Raw genomic sequence first — 22,500 nt, forward strand, 5'->3', positions numbered from 1 at the left:
ACTGGAGACCCATATCGACGCCTCCTCTCTGAGTTCCTGGGCCTCACAGCACGTCATATCACAACTGTGGACCCTCTGGCCAATGAAGGAGGACTTGCTACTACGGAGCGTCTGGCATCGGGGGCGTTCCTTTTCTTTGGTCCTGAAGGAGCAGTGCTGATGTTTCGTGTCTGATGGGCGGCTGTTAGAGGCCAAGTGAGCACGAGCTTATCATCCTTCAGGCCAAACGTCCTTTTGGTTGGTCCTCCATCTTCTTGGGGCAGCGTGTGACTGCGCAGGGAGAGGGTCCACGTCCAGGTGATTCCACCACATGGATGTGGACCTAATGGGGCCCCGTCTTCCTCGTTCCGGTCCAGCCTGAATAAAGGAAACCGGGTCCCCTTCCACGAGTCTTGTTTTGCCCCCCGAGGTGGACCAGCTGCCTCTGACCCTGTGCAGGCTGTCGTGGTTGTGGGAGGGGACAACTGTTGGGGTCAATTCTGGGGGGCACCGTTACTACTGACCATTATGATGTTGATTGAGTTCTTTACCTCTATTATTTTAATTATATTGTTTAAAATCTACTGAGTAGATTTACAGAATCAGGTCTGAAATCTGATGGATCACTATTTCTTACTGGAGTGTGAAATGAAGCTGCATAATTAAATGGTGAAACCCTAACCCTAACCCTCTGTCACCTCTGGGCTTTCACTTCTTTATTTTTAAAGCATCCAGTCAGTGAGACTGGAGTTGTTCTGGAACCATGATGGCTGCTTCCTTCCCTTCCTGCATCTTCAAGGGTTTCCACAACTTCTGTAGAAGCTGAGTAATCAGGACCGACCACCTTTGATTAAAGCGTCCTAGCGTACCGCTGCTAAAGAGGAGTGGGCCATGAGAGGAGTGGGCCCCTCGTAGTGGTGGGGCCAAAGGAATCAAGAGGATCAGAAGAGTTAGGGTTAGGGTTAGGGTTAGGGTTGGGGTTAACCCTAACCCTAACCCTAACCCCAACCCTAACCGACTGGTGGAGTCGCTGTAGAGCAGAGCAGCACCGACTCCTGAGGGCAGAGAGCCACCACAGCAGACCGTCTAAGATCTGCTGTCTCTAGGGAAGCCCAGAGATCAGACTGGATCAGACTGGAGCACTTTACTGGATCAGACTGGATCAGACTGGATCAGACTGGAGCACTTTACTGGATCAGACTGGATCAGACTGGAGCACTTTACTGGATCAGACTGGATCACTTTACTGGATCAGACTGGATCACTTTACTGGATCAGACTGGATCACTTTACTGGATCACTTTACCAGATCACTTTAATGGATCAGACTGGATCAGTTTAAACAGGAAATGCATCGGCTTTGATCTCCTCACACCAGAACTCACTAAATATACAGCCTCAGCCTGAAAGGGCCAACACAGGGGGTCGCAGGGGAGTTCAGAGGGCATTTCATCACTTCAGAGGGCAGTTCATCCCTTCAGAGGGCATTTCATCACTTCAGAGGGCAGTTCACCACTTCAGAGGGCAGTTCATCACTTCAGAGGGCAGTTCACCACTTCAGAGGGCAGTTCATCCCTTCAGAGGGCATTTCATCACTTCAGAGGGCAGTTCACCACTTCAGAGGGCAGTTCATCACTTCAGAGGGCAGTTCACCACTTCAGAGGGCAGTTCATCCCTTCAGAGGGCATTTCATCACTTCAGAGGGCAGTTCACCACTTCAGAGGGCAGTTCATCCTTCAGAGGGCATTCATCCCTTCAGAGGCAGTTCATCCCTTCAGAGGGCAGTTCATCCCTTCAGAGGGCAGTTCATCCCTTCAGAGGGCATTTCATTACTTCAGAGGGCAGTTCATCCCTTCAGAGGGCAGTTCACCACTTCAGAGGGCAGTTCATCCCTTCAGAGGGCAGTTCATCCCTTCAGAGGCAGTTCACCACTTCAGAGGGCAGTTCATCCCTTCAGAGGGCAGTTCATCCCTTCAGAGGGCAGTTCATCACTTCAGAGGGCAGTTCACACCACTTCAGAGGGCAGTTCACACCACTTCAGAGGGCAGTTCATCACTTCAGAGGGCAGTTCACCACTTCAGAGGGCAGTTCACCACTTCAGAGGGCAGTTCACACCACTTCAGAGGGCAGTTCACCACTTCAGAGGGCAGTTCATCCCTTCAGAGGGCAGTTCATCCCTTCAGAGGGCAGTTCATCCCTTCACAGGCCCTCTAAAGGGAACTGCATCACCATCTATTTGGTCAAATGGCTTCAGATTTTATCTGCTGGAAAGACGACTGGAGGAAAGGACTTTAGCCACCGGACACATCATCCATCCATCCATCATCCATCTATCCATCCCTCCATCATCCACCCCTCCATCATCCAGCCAGCCCCCCTCCATCATCCATCCATCCATCCCTCCATCATCCATCCATCCACCCCTCCATCATCCATCTATCCATCCCTCCATCATCCATCCATCCCTCCATCATCCATCCATCCATCCCTCCATCATCCATCCACCCCTCCATCATCCATCCATCCATCCCTCCATCATCCATCCACCCCTCCATCATCCATCCATCCATCCACCCCTCCATCATCCATCCATCCATCCACCCCTCCATCATCCATCCATCCACCCCTCCATCATCCATCCATCCACCCCTCCATCATCCATCCCTCCATCATCCATCCATCCACCCCTCCATCATCCATCCCTCCATCATCCATCCATCCACCCCTCCATCATCCATCCCTCCATCATCCATCCATCCACCCCTCCATCATCCATCCATCCATCCCTCCATCATCCATCCCTCCATCATCCATCCATCCATCCACCCCTCCATCATCCATCCATCCACCCCTCCATCATCCATCCCTCCATCATCCATCCATCCACCCCTCCATCATCCATCCCTCCATCATCCATCCATCCACCCCTCCATCATCCATCCCTCCATCATCCATCCATCCATCCCTCCATCCATCCACCCCTCCATCATCCATCCATCCATCCCTCCATCATCCATCCATCCACCCCTCCATCATCCATCCATCCACCCCTCCATCATCCATCCACCCCTCCATCATCCATCCCTCCATCATCCATCCATCCACCCCTCCATCCATCCATCCATCCATCCATCCCTCCATCATCCATCCCTCCATCCATCCCTCCATCCATCCACCCATCCATCATCCATCCATCCCTCCATCATCCATCCCTCCATCATCCATCCATCCCTCCATCCATCCACCCCTCCATCATCCATCCATCCCTCCATCATCCACCCCTCCATCATCCATCCATCCCTCCATCATCCATCCCTCCATCATCCATCCATCCCTCCATCCATCCACCCCTCCATCATCCATCCATCCCTCCACCCCTCCATCACAGATGCTACAGATGCTACAGATGCTACAGATGCTACAGACGCTACAGATGCTGCAGATGCTACAGATGCTACAGATGCTGCAGATGCTGTAGATTCTACAGATGCTGCAGATGCTACAGATGCTACAGATGCTGCAGATGCTGCAGATGCTGCAGATGCTGCAGATGCTACAGATGCTGCAGATGCTACAGACGCTACAGATGCTGTAGATTCTACAGATGCTGCAGATGCTACAGATGCTACAGATGCTACAGATGCTGCAGATGCTGTAGATTCTACAGATGCTACAGATGCTGCAGATGCTGCAGATGCTACAGATGCAGCAGATGCTGTAGATTGTACAGATGCTGCAGATGCTACAGATGCTGCAGATGCTACAGATGCTGCAGATGCTACAGATGCTACAGATGCTACAGATGCTGCAGATGCTACAGATGCTACAGATGCTGCAGATGCTGTAGATTCTACAGATCCTGCAGATGCTGCAGATGCTGTAGATTCTACAGATGCTACAGATGCTACAGATGCTGCAGATGCTGTAGATTCTACAGATGCTACAGATGCTACAGATGCTGCAGATCCTGCAGATGCTGCAGATGCTGCAGATGCTGCAGCTCAGCCGTCCCTTTGCTGTTGTGCAGCTCAGTCGTGAATTGTTACCGAGATGAAAGATTTAATCATTTCCTACAGGTGTGAAACAGGGAGCGTCCGTCATCCCTGACGTGTGAACGCTGCGCCCATTAAACATGCGATTACTTTTACAACTCGTTTTCGTGTCCATCGAATTAAATGTCAAACTGTGAAAGATGCCAACCGAGTCCAGCTGCTCTGACGCTCGTCCCGAGAGGACGTGAAGCCGGAGGGGCCGCTGCTCCGTGTTGGAAGTCCAGTCACAGATTCCAAGAGTTCTGAATGATTTGCATCCAGGAGCGCGCTGCTGGGAGGTGGGGGCTTCAACGTCCACGTGCACACGGATGGACTTTGAGCTTTGCTCACTTAGAATTTGCAGATTAATTAACAAGATATTGATTTTCTTTCTGTGAATGAGGTTGAAAAGATGAATGAGTTGCTAAACCCGTTTCTCCCCGTGAACTGTCCAGTGATTCAAAGCTAATAGATTTATTGGCAGCAAATTTCTCCTATTTTAAGACTCTCTTGGATGATGAACAGCTTTAGCTTCCAGACACAATGAAGAAGCATCTGCGTTCGTTAGATTGGGACTTATTCTTTAATGCTAGAATCATTATTTTTCTCCCATCATCTGATCTATTCAAGCCTCATTGGGATTCTGGGAAGAACAGAATCCTCCAATCAGTGACCTTTCCTAAAATAAACAGACCTTGGTCCAAAAGACGAGCCGTCAACGTTTGGAAGTAAAACAGGTCTTACTTTGACTGTCGAATTTCCTGATGATGGTGTCTAAAAAGGTGTTCTGCGGAGCCACATGGCCCCTGCGGACCGGCATCTTTCCTGGACTTCAGGAGACTTGAGGCGTCTTTTTTTGTCGCCAGAGCGACGCTGCCTTCGAGCCAACGAACCCACACCGGGTCTCATCCGCAGGTCGCCTCACTACAAGTTCAGCTCAGGGGTGACAGATGCTGCTGCCAGAGCTCTAGAGAAAACGGAGGATCCGGAGCCTGTGGGCAGCAGGCGCAGTTCAGCAGCTGCAGCAGCTGCAGCAGCTCCAGCAGACAGGTGATGAGCGTGGAGCCGGAAGGTGCGTGGAGCTGGACTCAGACACGCCAAAGCGCGAAAGACCTCTTCTCCGTGGAGGCTGCCCACTCCCCAGAAGCGAAGCGGGAGAGCATTCGGAAGAGCGTCGTTGGAACCACGGCTGATCGGATTCTTTTCATCCTTTCCTTTGTGTCTCCTGTGTCGGGATATTTAGGATGTTAGAGCAGCAGCGTGGTGGCGCTGAAAATGCAGCCGCGATCCGCAGCTTCGCTCTGGATGGTGGTTTTTGGAGGTGTTCTGTGGATCTCCTCCTCCTCCTCCGCCTCCTCCTCCGCCTCCTCCTCGCTGTGCGCTGTCGGATGACTTCAGCTCCACCGGCCTCGAGCTGCGCCTTTTTAACCCTTTCTTCCTCAGGACCAGCACCGCTTCTCTCCACACACGGCACGTGATGCCCCGGGGCACCAGGGCGGCCTGGAAATGGGACCAGACACGTTGGAAATATATGGTTTCTTTCCTGTTACAGCCCTTTACAAAACTCAAAGCCTGCTGTCGACAGGTGTACAGCACGTTCACCTGTGCTCGCGCGCAGGAGTGGTGCGCGTCCCCGACAAACCCGAGGAGCGCTGCTCAGCTACGTCATCGGCTCGGGGTTCCCCTCTGCGGTGCCTTCAATGACTGTTGGATTTTATGTTGACGCTTGTTCGCTACTTTATTACTTTTCCTATATTACAATATCGACATTTATTAATCCAAACCACTAACAGCACTGGGCTCGTGCATCTGCCAGCATTAAAAAAAGCTTGTGAATATTCAGCCAATAACACTGAACTAAACATCTGGACCATGAATGTATAGAAATGAATAAAGTGTTTTCAGTGTTTAAGTGTTGCTTTTTATTGGCTGAACAAATAATAAGGGAACAGTTTCTATAAGGGAACTGTTCTGAAAGTCAATCTTTATCAACAAAGATATCAGGATAACTTATTCTCAGCCTCGTGATCTAAAGGATTAGCAACATTTCTCTCCTTTAAGTTTCTTCATTGGATCAATTTGACCTGCATCCTGCGACACCCCCCCCCAGTGATGCGGTCTTTAATGACTGTTTAGATGTGATAAATTACAAGCTGGAGCCGGATGAGGCCCGAGTGCCTCCCCCCTCAAACACGACAGGCTGAAATGAATTATCAATGTATCAGCTGCAGCTCCTGTTACAGTGTTGTTTACTATAGGCTGGAGGCCCAACGCCTCCCTCCCTCACTGGACTCCCTTATTTAGTCAGGAGAGGAGAGAGGGAGGAGGGGAGGACGCAGGGGGAGGGAAGGAGAGAAGGGGCCAGACACGTCCCACACACAGTTCAGAGAGAATCAGAGCAGATTTATTCTTTTACCTTAAATGATGAACATGATGAACATCTGGTCATCACAACGAATAAACAAGTTGGTGCTGAAAGGGTCAGCACCAACTGTAGGGTCACATGAAGAGGCCGACACCCCTCAGAGGGGGGAAATGCTACGTGCTAGTGCTAGCATGAAGCATCCGCTAATCTGTCGCTGCCCGATGTTAGAACAAGAAATAAAGAATTATGAGAGAAAATGTTTTAACCTTCTAGTGACACACTGGAGTCTGGAGCAAATGTGCCAATGAAGGAGTCATTAATTAAGATAGGTCTTAATAATTTAAGATGAAAATACAAGTGTGACAAATACTGGAGAAGCTAAATAAAGGTCAGACTCACAGGGTGGAAAAGAATCTTTTAATAAGTTTCTTTTTTTCAAAACTTAAATAAAGGAGCGTAAAATACAGTTAATAAAAATTGGTTTAATTAAGCTGACAAATATTCTCCACATGTGATTTTTAACAATAACTAATCTTTATCAGCTTTACACATTTAAACATATTTGCTCCATAATAGGTCTTAAAGTGACACATAAGTACTGTTTTTTTAACATTGTAGGTGACTGAAGAGCATTAGCAATAGCATTAGCAATAGCATTAGCAGTCATATGATGACTAAGAGCAACAGAATCATGTGTTCTTCACTTGTCCATCGTTCTGTCAATCAGAAGTTTCTTGTCTCCATGTAGCTCTCAGCGAGGTGCTGGCCCACACACACACACACACACACACACACACACACACACACACACACACACACACACACACACACACACACACACACACACGCTAACACTAGCGTCTGGACAGATCTCCTCCTGTGAAGAACAGCAACAGCTGCAGTGAGACGTCTCTCGTGGCTTCTGAACAGCATCAAAATGAGCTGCTCAAGAGTTTCACTGGTGTTTCTCTTCCTTCTTTGAAGGAACCACCATGAAAACCATCAAGTTGCCCATAAAGATATAAATGATGCTCTGAACGCCTCACGCCTCAGCCCCCCCACCCCACTGGTAACTACTAACTAACTAACCCTAACCCTGGTCTCCATATTCACACACGTGAGTGCCATATTCACACACGTGAGCGCCATATTCACACACGTGAGTGCCATATTCACACACGTGATGGCATATTCACACACGTGATGGCATATTCACACACGTGAGCGCCATATTCACACACGTGAGCGCCATATTCACACACGTGATGGCATATTCACACACGTGATGGCCATATTCACACACGTGATGGCCATATTCACACGTGAGCACCATATTCACACGTGAGCACCATATTCACACACGTGAGCACCATATTCACACACGTGAGCACCATATTCACACACATGAGCGCCATATGCATCACTTATTCATTTCTAACCCACAGCTGGAGAAAATTTTGCATTTGTGGTGTGTAGGAAGTGTTTCCATCAGGTTGTGGAGGAAGGTTTGTCATCATTTGAAATGCACGCAAGTACATTTGCGTTACTAAGCAAATATATTTGCGTTACTAAGCAAATATATTTGCGTTACTAAGCAAATTCAACTGCGCCTGAAATATGTAAAATTAGGAGAGATGAGAAAGATTTCAGTTGACCAAACAGTGACGTGTGTATGGAGCACCCACGTGTGAGCGCGGATTTATTACCGTGGCAACTGTATCTGACAGACATGTGTCCACCACAATGGAGCTCTGGAAGTGAAATCGGAGCTGGGGGGGGGGGGGGCTGGTCAGTGCCCAGTGTGGCTGCATCCAATTAACTAATGTAATCCAATTAACTAATGTAATCAGCCGCCGTGATGAATGGATGACTAGAAACAGGCGGATTCCAAAGGTAGGTGCATGTTCTTCAGGTTTCTGCATGTGTGGCCTGGAGCTCAGTGGCTGCGTCACCGGGTCAGCCTTGTGTTCATGTTCTGGACCAGGGGTCCGGAACCTCTTTAGCGCCGCCCTAGTGGCTCCAAGTGGTTTCCAAGTCAAGGCCCCTGCTGGGACGCCGTTTCAGAACTTTTAGCACCCTACAGCTAATAATACCAGCAATACTTTAATCCCGATCCTGTTGGACCTCTTGGCATAATGTCTGTAATTAGTGAGTTTTAATTGAAGAAACGGTCCTAATGTATGAATCTAAGGCAAAGAAATCTACCCTGGAAATGAGAGGAAAATGACTAGTGTCTAAATTAGCGTCCTTTAGTGATACAAATATATCCCAGAATGTCAAAGGACGATTGGGCCAGTTTAAGGGTTAGAACAGACCAGACTTTGGGGGGAAATACATTAATTATTACTTTGTTCAATTAAAATATTCTGTTCTGGACAATAAGAACAAACACAAGCAACAGCATTGTTCTGGCAGTGGTTAGGGTGGTTACTGGTTAGGGTGGTTGGGTTAGGGTGGTTAGAGTTAGGGTGGTTAGTGGATAGGGTGGTTGGGTTAGGGTGGTTAGAGTTAGGGTGGTTAGGATTAGGGTGGTTAGTGGATAGGGTGGTTAGAGTTAGGATGGTTAGAGTTAGGATGGTTAGAGTTAGGATGGTTAGTGGATAGGGTGGTTGGGGTTATGGTGGTTAGGGTTAAGATGGTGAGGGTTAGGGTGGTTAGTGGTTAGGGTGGTTAGAGTTAGGGTGGTTAGGGTGGTTACTGGATAGGGTGGTTAGGATGGTTAGAGTTAGGGTGGTTGGGTTAGGGTGGTTAGAGTTAGGGTGGTTAGGGTGGTTAGTGGATAGGGTGGTTGGGGTTATGGTGGTTAGGGTTAAGATGGTGAGGGTTAGGGTGGTTAGTGGTTAGGGTGGTTACTGCTTAGGTTACAGTTAGTGGTTAGGGTTAGGGTGGTTGGGGTTAGGGTGGTTACGGTTAGGGTTAGTGGATAGGGTGGTTGGGGTTAGGGTGGCTAGTGGTTAGGGCTGGTTAGGGGTTAGAGTTATGGGTTAGGTTGGTTAGGTTAGGGTAAGTGGTTAGGGTTGTTAGTGGTTAGGGTTAGGGTGGTTAGGGTGGTTACTGCTTAGGTTATGGTTAGTGATTAGGGTTAGAGTGGTTAGGGTAGAAAGGGTTAGGGTGGTTACTGGTTAAGGTGGTTGGGGATAGTGGGGTTAGGGTTAGGCTGGTTAGTAGTTAGGTTAGTGGTTAGGGTGGTTACTGCTTAGGTTATGGTTAGTGATTAGGGTTAGAGTGGTTAGGGTAGAAAGGGTTAGGGTGGTTACTGGTTAAGGTGGTTGGGGATAGGGTGGTTAGGGTTAGGGTGGTTAGGGTGGTTACTGCTTAGGTTAGGGTGGTTACTGCTTAGGTTAGGGTTAGGGTGGCTAGTGGTTAGGGCTGGTTAGGGGTTAGAGTTATGGGTTAGGTTGGTTAGGTTAGGGTAAGTGGTTAGGGTTGTTAGTGGTTAGGGTGGGGTTAGTGGTTATGGTGGTTGGGGTTAGGGTGGGGTTAGTGGTTATGGTGGTTGGGGTTAGGGTGGTTAGTGGTTAGGGAGGTTAGGATGGTTTGGAGAGATGTGGACTCACCCTGGCAACTGGTGCACTCACAGCTGTGAATGACTGGCAGCACCACAGGCTCATTCTCACCACTGTCACACTCCAGGCTGAGGAAGCGAACGGGCTTGTCTGGGTCCAACCGGTAGCTACAGCACTCACAGACAGACTGCAGGTACGGCTCCTGTCAGAAACAGCAGGGGGGACCTGAAGATGAGAGGCTGCCAGTCCTAACCCCTAACCCTGACCCTGACCCTAACCCTGACCTTGACCCTGACCCTAACCCCTAACCCCTAACCCCTAACCCTGACCTAACCCTAACCCCTAACCCTGACCTTGACCTAACCCCACCCTGACCCTAACCCCTAACCCTTACCCTGGCCCTGGCCCTGGCCCTGACCCTAACCCCTAACCCCTAACCCTGACCTTGACCTAACCCCAACCCTGACCCTAACCCCAACCCTGACCCTAACCCTGACCCTAACCCTTACCCTGGCCCTGGCCCTGACCCTAACCCTAACCCTGACCTTGACCTAACCCCAACCCTGACCCTAACCCCTAACCCCTAACCCTGACCCTTACCCTGACCCTAACCCTGACCCTGACCCTGACCCTTACCCTGACCCTGACCCTTACCCCTGACCCTAACCCCTAACCCCTAACCCTGACCTTGACCTAACCCCTAACCCTGACCCTAACTACTGGTCTACTTGTGGTCCCCAGAGTCTCTAGGGGTAGAATGGGGGGCCGAGCATTTAGCTACCAGGCCCCCCTGCTATGGAACCAGCTCCCTGTCCAGGTACGGGAGGCTGACTCCATCTCTATCGGATCAGACTTCAAACCTTCCTCTTTGATGAAGCTGATAGTCACTAATTCTGTAGTTCCAGTCATTGTCCTGGACATAATTATCATATTTAGAGGCTCGTCTCATTATCAGGTTATATAATAATGATAATATCTAATTATCAGGTTAATATCTTAGTTCTGCTGCTGGAGGCCCAGGCTGACGGGTCCACAAACATCTGTGTCCTGAGGTGAACTAATATACTTTGTTCTAATTATTTAATAATAAATGATTAATTTTTCTCAGTATTAATGACTTATGATGGCCACATGTAATGACCCTAGCAGAAGGAGCCTGCGCCTGTGCTGAAGCAGGTAGGGGAACCATGAGGGGAACCATGAGGGGAACCATGAGGGGAACACGTGAGCTCCTATCTTTGGTTCCGTGCTGAAACGGGTTTCTATTAACTGTCCTGTGTGTTGAAATAAAGGCTGTGGGTCACATGATCACTTCAAAGGGACCAGATGGTCTGGCTGCAGGTCCCTGTGGAGGCCAAGACAATGCTTCATACCAGCCAACCATCTTTATCATAGGTTACAATGGCTGCTGGTAACCATGGTAACCACCTGACGCTGCGCAGGAGCTCTCGCGTCAGATCCCCATTTAAAAGCATCACGCCTCTCAAATAAACCCTGTGGTGGGTTAGTTACGGCAGCAGTTGTACTAGTGAGCATGCAGCACTAATCAAAGGTGTTGTACCTCCAGGAGGACGTCCGTCCTGGACTCACAGCGCCCCCTACAGAAGCTGACCTCCACGTTCTCCAGCCGACAGTCGCCTTTGGTGATGTTCCTCACCTGGACGTGGCGACGGCACTCAGGCTCGGGTTCACCTGGTGGAAGGAGGAGGTTCCAGAAAAGGAGAGGAAAGGAAAGGATGAAGGAAACAGGCAAGGAAACAAGAGCAGAGACACCACTTGGTAACTGGTAATAAAGGAGTAATAACAATTTCTGATGAGATCAGAGGTGCGAATCAACAGAACTGGTGTGAACACACATTCAAGATGCAGCACGTTCTTACGTCTGAGTGCATAATTCCGAATAATGAGCGTGCGTGAGCGTGCGTGAGCGAACGTCCATGAGCGTGCGTGAGTGTGAGTGAACGTGCGTGAATGTGTGTGAGCATCCGTGAGCATGTGTGAACATGAGTGAGCATCCGTGAGCATGTGTGGGCGTCCGTGAACGTGCGTGAACGTGCGTGAACGTCCATGAGCGTGCGTGAACGTGCGTGAACGTGCGTGAACGTCCATGAGCGTGCGTGAACGTCCGTGAATGTGTGTGAGCGTGCGTGAACGTCCGTGAGCATGCGTGAGCGTGAGTGAACGTGCGTGAGCGTGCGTGAACATGAGTGAGCGTCCGTGAGTGTGCATGGGCGTCCGTGAGCGTGCGTGAGTGAACATGCGTGAGTGTGCATGGGCGTCCGTGAACGTGCGTGAACGTGCGTGAGCGTGCGTGAGCGTGAGTGAACGTGCGTGAGCGTGCAGGACTGCGAGGTGTCCTCAGGACCGTGCCACAGCACCACACACCTGGGAACGGCCGTTTGCAGGCGGGACAGCAGCTGCCTGGCTCCTCCACCTTCACCTCCCCCTTGGAGCCCAGCAGCAGTTGGAGGAGACGTGAAAACACACAAACACATCAGGAAAACACACAAACACATCAGGAAAACACACAAACACATCAGGAAAACACCAAAGAGGAGCAGGAGCAGAATTCTGGACCGAGGAACCGAACTCTGAACGGGGGGGAATTAGCAGCTCCGCTCAATATTTTTGGTTCTGTATGGAAATAATAAAGAAAATCTTCTGTTTCTGGAAGCGTAGTCGTCACTACAGCATCACCTAGTTACTGTTAGTTAACTGTTGGTTACTGTTACTGGTGACCAGTGGGTTTCTGATGGCATTAAATGATGAACAGTTTGTTATTTAAAGGTAAGAACCTTTTTAGCTTAGCGACAAGTCAGCTGGCTTCGAGAACTGTGTTCTATTGAGGTGTTAGTGGGGAGGAAACTAATCCAGCTCTGTACTAGTTACTAGTAACTAGTAAAACATTAAGACAGAACTGATAATGTTGGGAAAATGGTCTCAAAAGAGCAAAACGTATATTTTAATACATTAAACCCTCATTCATGCTTTGCAATATTACAGGTTCTGTTCAACGGTTCCATGTGACCCAAAACAGATTTTTCAGAATAAATCCCAAAAAGTAACTTATTAAAATATTAATAAAATAGAAAATAAAATATTAATAAAATAGAAAATAAAATATTAATAAAATAGAAAATTGCTGTTGTGAGGGGAGAATACATTCAGGATTTTTGCAGTAGCAGCTAAAGATCAGAGGAAAACACACACACAATTAAAAGCAATTAAAGCAGCTGCAGCCCAGAACGGCTTCAGATCATTGTGTTAGTAATAGATGTGTAATAAACGGGTCAGTTTAGGAATCAACCAGCTCACCTCATCACACCGGAGCGGCGGACATCTGAACTGGCACGTTTTCTTCCCGTTCTCACATCGACAGGACTGGCAGCCCTCTTCCCATTCTGCTCCTGCCTGGCTCACACACACACACACACACACACACACACTTACTTAGACTTTTACTTCGGTGTGAATTGACTAAAACTTGGACTTCCCTCCTACATAATGGGGGGGGGGGGCATTTAATGAGACAGGTGATTAGAAAGTTGGTTTTTTTTGGCTCCTCAGCTGGTGAAAAGTCTTAAATCCTTCCAAATTACACACTGCATTAGAACTCACAATTAATTTTTTTAATCCGTGGTCGTTCCAAAAAATAGGAAGACGGAAGCACGATGAGCACGATAGTCGTGATAAATGGAACTCTTGAATATCAGACACGGTGCTGCTGCGTGTCGGCGCGGTGGGATGCGGTGGGATACGGTGGGGCGCGGTGGGACGCGGTGGGGCGTGGTGGGATACGGTGGGGCGCGGTGGGGCGCGGTGGAACGCGGTGGGACGCGGTGGGGCGCGGTGGGGCGCGGTGGGACGCGGTGGGGCGCGGTGGGGCGCGGTGGGATGCGGTGGGATGCGGTGGGATACGGTGGGGCGCGGTGGGGCGCGGTGGGATACGGTGGGATACAGTGGGGCGCGGTGGGATGCGGTGGGGCGCGGTGGGACGCGGTGGGATACGGTGGGATACGGTGGGGCGCGGTGGGGCACGGTGGGGCGCGGTGGGGCACGGTGGGGCGCGGTGGGGCACGGTGGGGCGCGGTGGGGCACGGTGGGGCACGGTGGGATACGGTGGGGCGCGGTGGGATACGGTGGGGCGCGGTGGGGCGCGGTGGGATACGGTGGGGCGCGGTGGGGCTCACCACTCAGCTTCAGCCCTCTTGCTTCCTCGTTAATTAACAAAGTGAATTGAAGGTGGTGGAAACACCACTGAGGGTAAAAGAAGGACGGCGTGCACGTGTGTGTGTGCGCGTACCTCGTACTGGATGCCCTGGTCCCGACATGGGCAGAGTGCCGGGATAACACACACGCCGTCAGTGTTTCGGTAAAGCCCCTCCTGACAGGTGCAGCCCTGGACCCAGTGGCTACAGGCAGCAGGGGGGGAGTAAATGTCCCAGCAGGTCCTCTCACACACGGGGGGGTCGGCAGCCACGCTGGTCCTCCAGCGCTCCCCTGCTGGGCACGCTGCACACAGGCACACACAAGGGTTTGATGATTACAGGTGCACTCGGGCCGAGCCAGAGCAAGGGTGACTTTAAGTCATTGTAAGGAAATCTGATGGCTGAACTGGGACAGAGCTACTGGGATTTACTGGAGCTACTGGGATTTACTGGAGCTACTGGGATTTACTGGAGCTACTGGGATTTACTGGAGCTACTGGGATTTATGGAACGGATGGTCGTCGTCTCGCATCATCACGCGTCCAACACTCTGAAGCTGGAGGGTTCCAACAATGTCAGAAGGTGTTGGGAGGGTGGTGGCAGCATCACGCTGCATCAACCAGGAGGAACTTTCATGGGGAGGAACTTTCATGGGGAGGAACTTTCATGGGGAGGAACTTTCATGGGGAGGAACTTTCATGGGGAAATATTTGATGCTGTTTGAAAGGACTCGATCACGTCAAAATGTAAACATAAAAACACGAGACAAGGCCAAGAACAGCAATGAACCATTCAAACGGAACATTTTGCAACAGTGAAACTGCTGTTTGGCAGCAACGTGTCAATGGTTCCATGGCTGATGGGGTTCTGACCCGGTCTAAAGCCTCCGTCTGAACGAGCACAGGGACTGTGTAGAAGGTTAAAGTGGTCCAGCCCAGCAGGGAGCGGCAGCTCTGTGATGCACCTGCTGCTTGAACATGAGCACCAGAGTTGCTGTAGGTTCATGGGTCGGGTTCTTCAGGTGATCCCTTTAGGGGAGGAAGGAAGGAAGGAAGGAAGGAAGGAAGGAAGGAAGGAAGGCAGTCGGACCACATGCTCACACTCACCACAGTCGGGTGCCAGGCAGGTCCTGCTTCGGTGTACTGGATCTTCACACGGGGCCCCCCCGTACTGGCTGGGCTGCAGGACCGTTCTGACCGAGGTCTGCTGGCCCAGACCACAGCTGGCTGAGCAGGAACTCCACTGGGACCAGCTGGACCACAGACAGTCCACTGCAAGAGAACACAGGTGGGTTCGGATCCAATCCGTGGGAAGACGACGTGCACAGAAAAACAACTTTACTCCTTTACTGGCAGTATCAGTAAATGTTCATGTTTCAGGGAGGGGCCATGAGAGGCGCCTGGACTCTCGGCCGTGTTCCTGTCAGCGTCCCGACCTCCGTTAGGTCCACATGATGATGCGTGTTGCTGAAACCCCAGCCCATAATTGCCCGACTTGTTGCCAACTGTGGAGCAGCTGTTGCTAACCCTAGATAGGCTGACGTGTCTGTCCTAGTCTCGACAGGTTGACAGTTACTGTTGGCTCTCCTTTCTTTAACATCCAAAAGGAAATCAGGCCTATGGAGTTTATGGGATGCATTGGGCAGCTGTGCCGGAGCCTCACTCACCATCACAGGGCTCCGAGGAACAGTTGAACATTCCTCCCTGGCAAACGCTGGGGAAAGTTGACAGAAGGTCAGCGGAGTCACAGAACAAGGTCACAGCTTATAAAAGGACCAAACGAGCATCAAGAGGAGATGAAAGGAATTTCTTAGAGCAGATATCATCGTGACAAACGTGGTTGGTTTGACTCTCAGCCACGATGCAGCCAGCTCACATTAAAACACCCGTTACAGGTCTTTACTGCTGTAATTACAATTTATACATTTAATTCATGCTCAAAGACAAATATTGGAATAAAACACAGTTTAGCCACAAGATCAAAGATCAAAAATCAAAGGTCTTCTAGTCAATCTTTGATCTTAAATTCAATGTACTGTAGGAAACGTCTACAGCCAATCATGACTAATTATACTGTAATCAACCATTTTTAATGATTGCAGTAAGTATTGGCTCACTCATTTTCATAACTAGAGACATTTCCAGTGTTCCCACCATTCCCATGGTCAGATGTGTGGAAGCTCAGGCCGGGTTTATCAAGGTGCAGGGCTGTTTTGAGGGGTTTGATGAAGGTGCGGGGCTGTTTTTTAGGGGTTTGATCAAGGTGCGGGGCTGTTTTTAGGGGTTTGATGAAGGTGCGGGGCTGTTTTGACGGGTTTGATCAAGGTGCGGGGCTGTTTTGAGGGGTTTGATCAAGGTGCGGGGCTGTTTTGAGGGGTTTGATCAAGGTGCGGGGCTGTTTTTAGGGGTTTGATGAAGGTGTGGGGCTGTTTCTAGGGTTTGGCTTGGTGCTTTGGTTCTTCCTGTAGATGAAATCAGCTTTATTTTACTCGCTAGCATGACGATATCTAAGGCTACGTCCTCGCTGCCATGACGATATCTAACGCTACGTCCTCGCTGCCATGACGATATCTAAGGCTACGTCCTCGCTGCCGTGACGACATCTAAGGCTACGTCCTCGCTGCCATGACGATATCTAAGGCTTCTTCCTCGCTGCCATGGCGATATCCAAGGCTACGTCCTCGCTGCCATGACGATATCTAACGCTACGTCCTCGCTGCCATGACGATATCTAAGGCTACGTCCTCGCTGCCATGACGATATCTAAGGCAACGTCCTCGCTGCCATGACGATATCTAAGGCAACATCCTCGCTGCCATGACGATATCTAAGGCTACTTCCTCGCTGCTATGACGATATCTAAGGCAACATCCTCGCTGCCATGACGATATCTAAGGCTACTTCCTCGCTGCTATGACGATATCTAAGGCAACGTCCTCGCTGCCATGACGATATCTAAGGCAACGTCCTCGCTGCCATGACGATATCTAACGCTACGTCCTCGCTGCCATGACGATATCTAACGCTACGTCCTCGCTGCCATGACGATATCTAACGCTACGTCCTCGCTGCTATGACGATATCTAACGCTACGTCCTCGCTGCATCAGAGGAGACTCAAATTGGATTTTTCTGCTCTGATGTGACCACATTCAGCTTTGATTGACAGCACAAGTCTCACTGAATCCGACATTATCAATCCATCGAAATCCGAATCCAAGGCAACTTTGATGTCGTTCTGGAGCGACACACGTCAGAATTCTGCGCCGCTAACAAAACACAATGAAGACGATCAACTTTGAAGACAGCGGTGATGCCGTTAGCCACTGGAGGCATAACGAAGTCCTGGAGTTAATCAGTATTTGGGGTAATTGCTTGTAAATTTACCACCACACTGTTTTTAAAGCCAAGGCCTCCGGAGGAGCTTCAACGGCTGCTCCACGTTCACTTCCCTCAACAAGCTTCTTATTAATGTTGATCTGAGCGTGTCAGGAGGTGGAGCAGGTCACATCAGTCTGTAGACAGGCCACATTTAAACAACCCCAAAGGCCAAACTGCGTTTGAGCGACATACCGGAGGCAGAGCAAAAAGGCCTGCGGCCCATAGCTGGCCAGACATGACGTGTTATGAAGAGTGAACCAAGGCAATACTCAGATTCACCCTCAGAATTACAGAATTACTTTACTGGGAGAAAAGTCTTCTACTCAAAATATTCAAAGTAGATTCCACACGGTTACAAAATTGAGAGGAAAATATTTGGATGTGGATCTCCTGCTCGTCTGCTGCCAATATGAAATATTTATAGAGATGAATATCAGCCTTTTCTCTGCCAGAACCAGCGTGTTTCTGTTGAACTCCACTCCAAAGAGATATCTGGCACTCCGAAAGACCAGGAACCTCAGCAGATCCTGTGGTTCATGTGGGAAGCATGGCTGCATGGCTCCATTGAGCTCTGGAATATGGACGTATGGGACACAATTCTGGTGAAAAAGGGCTCAAACTGAAGAATTGATATCAAAACCAAAGAGAAATGAACACCTTGTTGATCCCAGGGGAGGTGAAGCTCTCTACACTGTTTAATGTCCCATTTCCACGGATGCAAACACACTCCTCATGATTTTTTTGGTTTGAATTCCCATGTTTATGATGTCTATTTTCCATACAGCTTCTGCTACAGAGCATTTTTACGTATTTAGATCTAAATTCTTGGATCATCTCCTCAGTCACCTCGTGAAAAAGCTCAAGACCTAAAATAAAGCAAATCTTAAAGCATGTATCACCAGGTGTTGCAGCGGTGCCTGACGGCCGTTCCAGGAGGGAGCGGAGCGCCACTCATCCCCTCGGCACTGATGTTCTGGTACGGAGCCGGCAGGGACAGCGGCGAGCACGGACACTCGGAATGAGGCACGCAGGAACCGTTCAACAGAACCTGAACAGTGAGCAACAGTGAGACAATTGGGAAACAAAGCAGAGCAACACTTTAAGAACCTTTAACCAAAGAAGAAGTAAAGCGCGCTGACCTGTCCATGGGGGCACGAGCACCCCGGGGTGCAGGGTCCTACTAGGCACTGAGTGTGAAGCCACAAGTGGTCACAGACGTGTGGACAGGAACCCGAACATTCACTGAAGATCTGCCCGACAGGACACTCTACAACAGTCACCATAGAAACGGCCATTATCTTCTGGACACAAGGGTGGGGCACAATTTGAGAGGGGGGCAAATCTCACTTCCTGACACACGGCTGAAGGAACTAGTTTCAGCTGTTTGTTCTCATTTGTGCAACTATTGTTCAAATTCTATTCTAAATGAGGTGAAGATAAATAGGGTGTGTGTGTGTGTGTGTTACCGGGCAGGCAGCTGTTGCTGTTACAGACAGTGGTTTGTTGAAGGGCTCCATCACATGGCGCCCCACCAGATTCTGGCTCTTGAAGGATTGTTTTGTTACGAACTGACGAACCGCCGCCACAGGTGGCGCTGCACTCAGACCAGGTGGACCATGTGCTCAGCAAACAGCCAGCTGTGGGGGGGGGGGAGACGGGGGAGAGAGGGAGGAGGGAGGAGAGAGGGAGGGGAGGGGGGAAGAGGTGAGGAGAGGAGGGAAGAGGAGGGAGGGGAGAGGGGGAGGAGGGGAGAGAGTTCCAAAGTCTGTGTCTGTAAAGACCTTATGATGGTCTGGAAAGACCTTAGGATGGTCTGGAAAGACCTTAGGATGGTCTGGAAAGACCTTATTATGGTCTGTACACATGCTTCATATGTCACCTGGACACGGTGGCATCTCGCAGCTTCCCGTCTGCTCCGTGTCAGTACAGGAAGGACCGCCGTCTGTCGCCTGGCACAGGCGCATCCTTGACCTGGTGCCAACCCCACATGAGACCGAGCAGGAGCTCCAGGAGCTCCAGGGCTCGTACTCCGGGCAGGGAAGCTCTGTGCACGCCAGCGAGCCGTTCTCACACACACTGCAGACAGAGGCAGCGTTTGATTCAGATTTTAATTTGGCCTTTTAATCGCCCCGGAGCGCTCCTCACCAGGTATTACAGTCAAGGGAAATTTCATCCTTGGGGAGAAACTGGAGCGTGCCGTTGCCCGAGGGAAGAGCACAGCGACAGTCCTGGAGCGGCACGCAGTGTCCGTCCTGCAGCAGCTGTCCCTCTGGACACCGGCAGCCTGGAAAGGTTCCCACCAAAAGATTTCCCGTTTTGTTATAGAGCCATTTTGGATTGTTTGGATGGGAATACCTGCGTGACAGGATCCCTGCAGACACTGCACGTGCTCCCACAGGTCAGCGCAGCTGCGAGGACATCGATTGGCACAGTCCCCTTGGTAGATCCGCCCCCCCCGTTCTTCACAGTGCTCCCCTAGGATGCAGGAAGGAAGTCAGAGCCACTTTATTTTGCTGGTTCTTCTACAATTGCAACATTTCGCAGGTAAAATAAATCATGTAAGATGATAAAAACCACCCACAATATAAGTCACGTATCTCCGCCCCTCCCTCTCTGCCCACCTGTATCGGGCTGATGGGTCACCTGTCCCACTAGAACCCGTACCTGGGCAGAGTCCGGTGTTGCAGCTGTGGCTCTGTGTCTGCTGGCTCCTGCAGCGGGATCCTGGCGCCGACGCTGCCGACCATCGGAAGCGCTGCCTGACCCCCCCGCTGCAGGCTCGGCACAGGCCGTCCACACGCTCCACGCGCTCCACGCACACCAGTCTATAAAGGACAGGTCGGGGGTCACACCTGGAACAGCTGCTTTGCATTAGGAATATTGGGAATGTTGGGAATATTGGGGACATTGGGAGTATTGGGGATATTGGGAATATTGGGAGTTCAGGAGTATTGGGAGTGTTGGGAGTATTGGGAATATTAGAACAGGTAAATAGAGACGCAATAGCCCAGTTTTACTGCTTGGAAGCTCCAGACAGTCTGGAATCACCAACCAATGTGCTACCTGCTGCATTAAAACATCCCTGTGAGCAAATAATGTTCCTAATAAATAATATTTACTTTTGGAGACCTGGAATCTCACACAAATATTGATTAACAGGATAATGTTGCAGAGCAACAAATGAGGCTTGGGGCCAACTGGGAGAAAACCATTCATCTGAGTTTATATTTATCTCTTCTCTACCCAAATTAACAGTAGAAATCCTTGCAGACTTGGTAGAAGACTAAGAAGAATCAAGCTGAGCTATATCAGTAAATAGTTATTGTCCTAAACTCTACTAGCTGGCTCTGAGGTCCAGAATCATTTAGTTTGTGGTCTTTGGGAGCTGATGAAAGACCTGGTACCAGACCGGCCTTGGTGTCCTCACCTCTGCAGATGTTTGGGTCTGCACAGAGGCGCTCCTCCTCCAGTGGCCCTGAACATCGACTCTGCTCCTCTCCAGAGACCGGAACGCCAGAATCTAGGTCCAAACAAGCTCGGAAACGCCTCTGGATTGAAACCAGGCCGTCGCTGACAAGCCCTGCCAGGGAGGTGTTGAGCTGCAGGGAACTCCAGGGTGAACATGGAGAACACGGCGTCCACGCCGCCCACTGGCTGAGAATCACTGGAAGCACGTTATGGAAAAACAGCATCATTATTAGGGCAGGATCAATGAAGTTAATCTCATATAGTTAGTCCAATATAGATTTGATTTCAGCTATATGTGAACGGTGTATATTCCTGGTGTTGGGAGGCGTTTCCTTAGCAACATAAATCTATAGTGCTTATTTAGGACAACAAACGTGATGCTTCCTTACCTCCACACTCTCTCATATCACACTGCAAAGTTCCTTCATGGCAAACGCTGGGTGACAGAACAGAGAGCGCATCACAAACCACAGACAGAAGGTCTCTTTGTTCAACTGCTGTTCTCTGTATGACCACTAGGGCGCTACCAGGTACTGCAGTCCATGCTCACTGTGCCCCCCTGGGGGACGGTGACAGCGACGGGAGCTGGTCCAGAGCCGTGGTGCTGCAGGTGGATGCATCCACACGCTCCTGCAGGAACACAACTTCCATTCTGCTGAAGCAGGCCCTGGATGCAAGAGCACACGTTCAGGAAGGACGGAGGAATCCCAATTTCCTAATCCTGACGCACAATGTCCCGTTTATATCATCCAGTCTGACGGGTTGTGAAATCAAGCTGAGCGTTGTCTCTTAAAATGTGACTGAGAAACAACAATAGCTGATATTCTATAGGCTTCTATAGGCTAACCAGCTCTGCACAGCAGCATTTTAACCGTCCTGACCAAATTCCAGAGCAGTGTTGCAACAGTCTGCTGGAACTGAGCGGGACCGTGAATGATGGACCTTCTTCTTAAATCCTGCAGTTTTTCCACTGATATATTCAGAACCCCCAGGATTCACCTCTGGGCAGTAACAGCCAGGCGTGCACTCTCGCACGCACTACTCGCGCATCTGGCACACGCTCTAAACACGCATCTCCTCGGAGAGCGCAGTGTTTCTCACAAGGGGCGCCACACGGCGAGTACACAAACGGGGCGTCACAATCTGCACCTGCGAGAGGGAACGTGACGTCAGCGGATGTCGAGTGGAACAACAAGAACATATAGAAGCCAAACATGGCTGCACTTTGGTGAGGAAGCCTTTGAACTCACCTGCACACTGGCTGAGCGTGCACGCCCTGCTCTGCGTTTCCACGGGAGTGCACTGTTGCCCCCTAAGGGCGGGAGAGAGAGCTACACGGTAGCGCTGCTGTCTCTGGGAAACACAGGAGCACACAGACCAGACGCTCCAGTCGGACATGGGACAGCCTGGAGACAGACAGAAGCCTGAGCACAGTTGGATGCAGCTTTAAACACACGACACGTGGACCCGGTTAGGGTTAGGGTTAGGGTTAGCCTCCTGCAACAGGGTTAGGGTTAGGGTTAGCCTCCTGCAACAGGGTTAGGGTTAGCCTCCTGCAACAGGG

The 22,500-nt window shown here is 50.3% G+C and overlaps 2 protein-coding genes across 6 annotated transcripts in view; both read right to left on the reverse strand.

Moving 5' to 3' along the window:
- Positions 1-5,788, reverse strand: part of kcnh2b (potassium voltage-gated channel, subfamily H (eag-related), member 2b) — a 94,867-nt gene extending 89,079 nt beyond the window's left edge. For all 5 annotated transcript variants that reach the window (XM_057013115.1, XM_057013114.1, XM_057013112.1 and 2 more), the window contains exon 1: positions 4,755-5,788. In XM_057013115.1, the coding sequence (XP_056869095.1) occupies positions 4,755-4,830 (76 nt within the window). In that variant the 5' untranslated portion in view covers positions 4,831-5,788. The remainder of the gene's footprint in view (positions 1-4,754) is intronic.
- A 982-nt stretch (positions 5,789-6,770) lies between these two features.
- Positions 6,771-22,500, reverse strand: part of sspo (SCO-spondin) — a 57,884-nt gene continuing 42,154 nt past the window's right edge. Inside the window, 21 exon segments of the mRNA XM_057013155.1 lie at positions 6,771-7,252; positions 9,933-10,083; positions 11,443-11,573; positions 12,267-12,327; positions 13,197-13,292; positions 14,185-14,393; positions 15,196-15,360; positions 15,756-15,802; positions 18,368-18,516; positions 18,608-18,735; positions 18,935-19,105; positions 19,348-19,544; positions 19,614-19,752; positions 19,824-19,943; positions 20,133-20,246; positions 20,249-20,293; positions 20,896-21,132; positions 21,326-21,372; positions 21,464-21,651; positions 21,994-22,085; positions 22,187-22,342. Of these exon segments, the coding sequence (XP_056869135.1) occupies positions 7,230-7,252; positions 9,933-10,083; positions 11,443-11,573; positions 12,267-12,327; positions 13,197-13,292; positions 14,185-14,393; positions 15,196-15,360; positions 15,756-15,802; positions 18,368-18,516; positions 18,608-18,735; positions 18,935-19,105; positions 19,348-19,544; positions 19,614-19,752; positions 19,824-19,943; positions 20,133-20,246; positions 20,249-20,293; positions 20,896-21,132; positions 21,326-21,372; positions 21,464-21,651; positions 21,994-22,085; positions 22,187-22,342 (2,666 nt within the window). The 3' untranslated portion in view covers positions 6,771-7,229.

The sequence above is a fragment of the Takifugu flavidus genome, chromosome 17 (assembly GCF_003711565.1).
Source record: "Takifugu flavidus isolate HTHZ2018 chromosome 17, ASM371156v2, whole genome shotgun sequence".
In the NCBI taxonomy this organism is placed as follows: domain Eukaryota; kingdom Metazoa; phylum Chordata; class Actinopteri; order Tetraodontiformes; family Tetraodontidae; genus Takifugu; species Takifugu flavidus.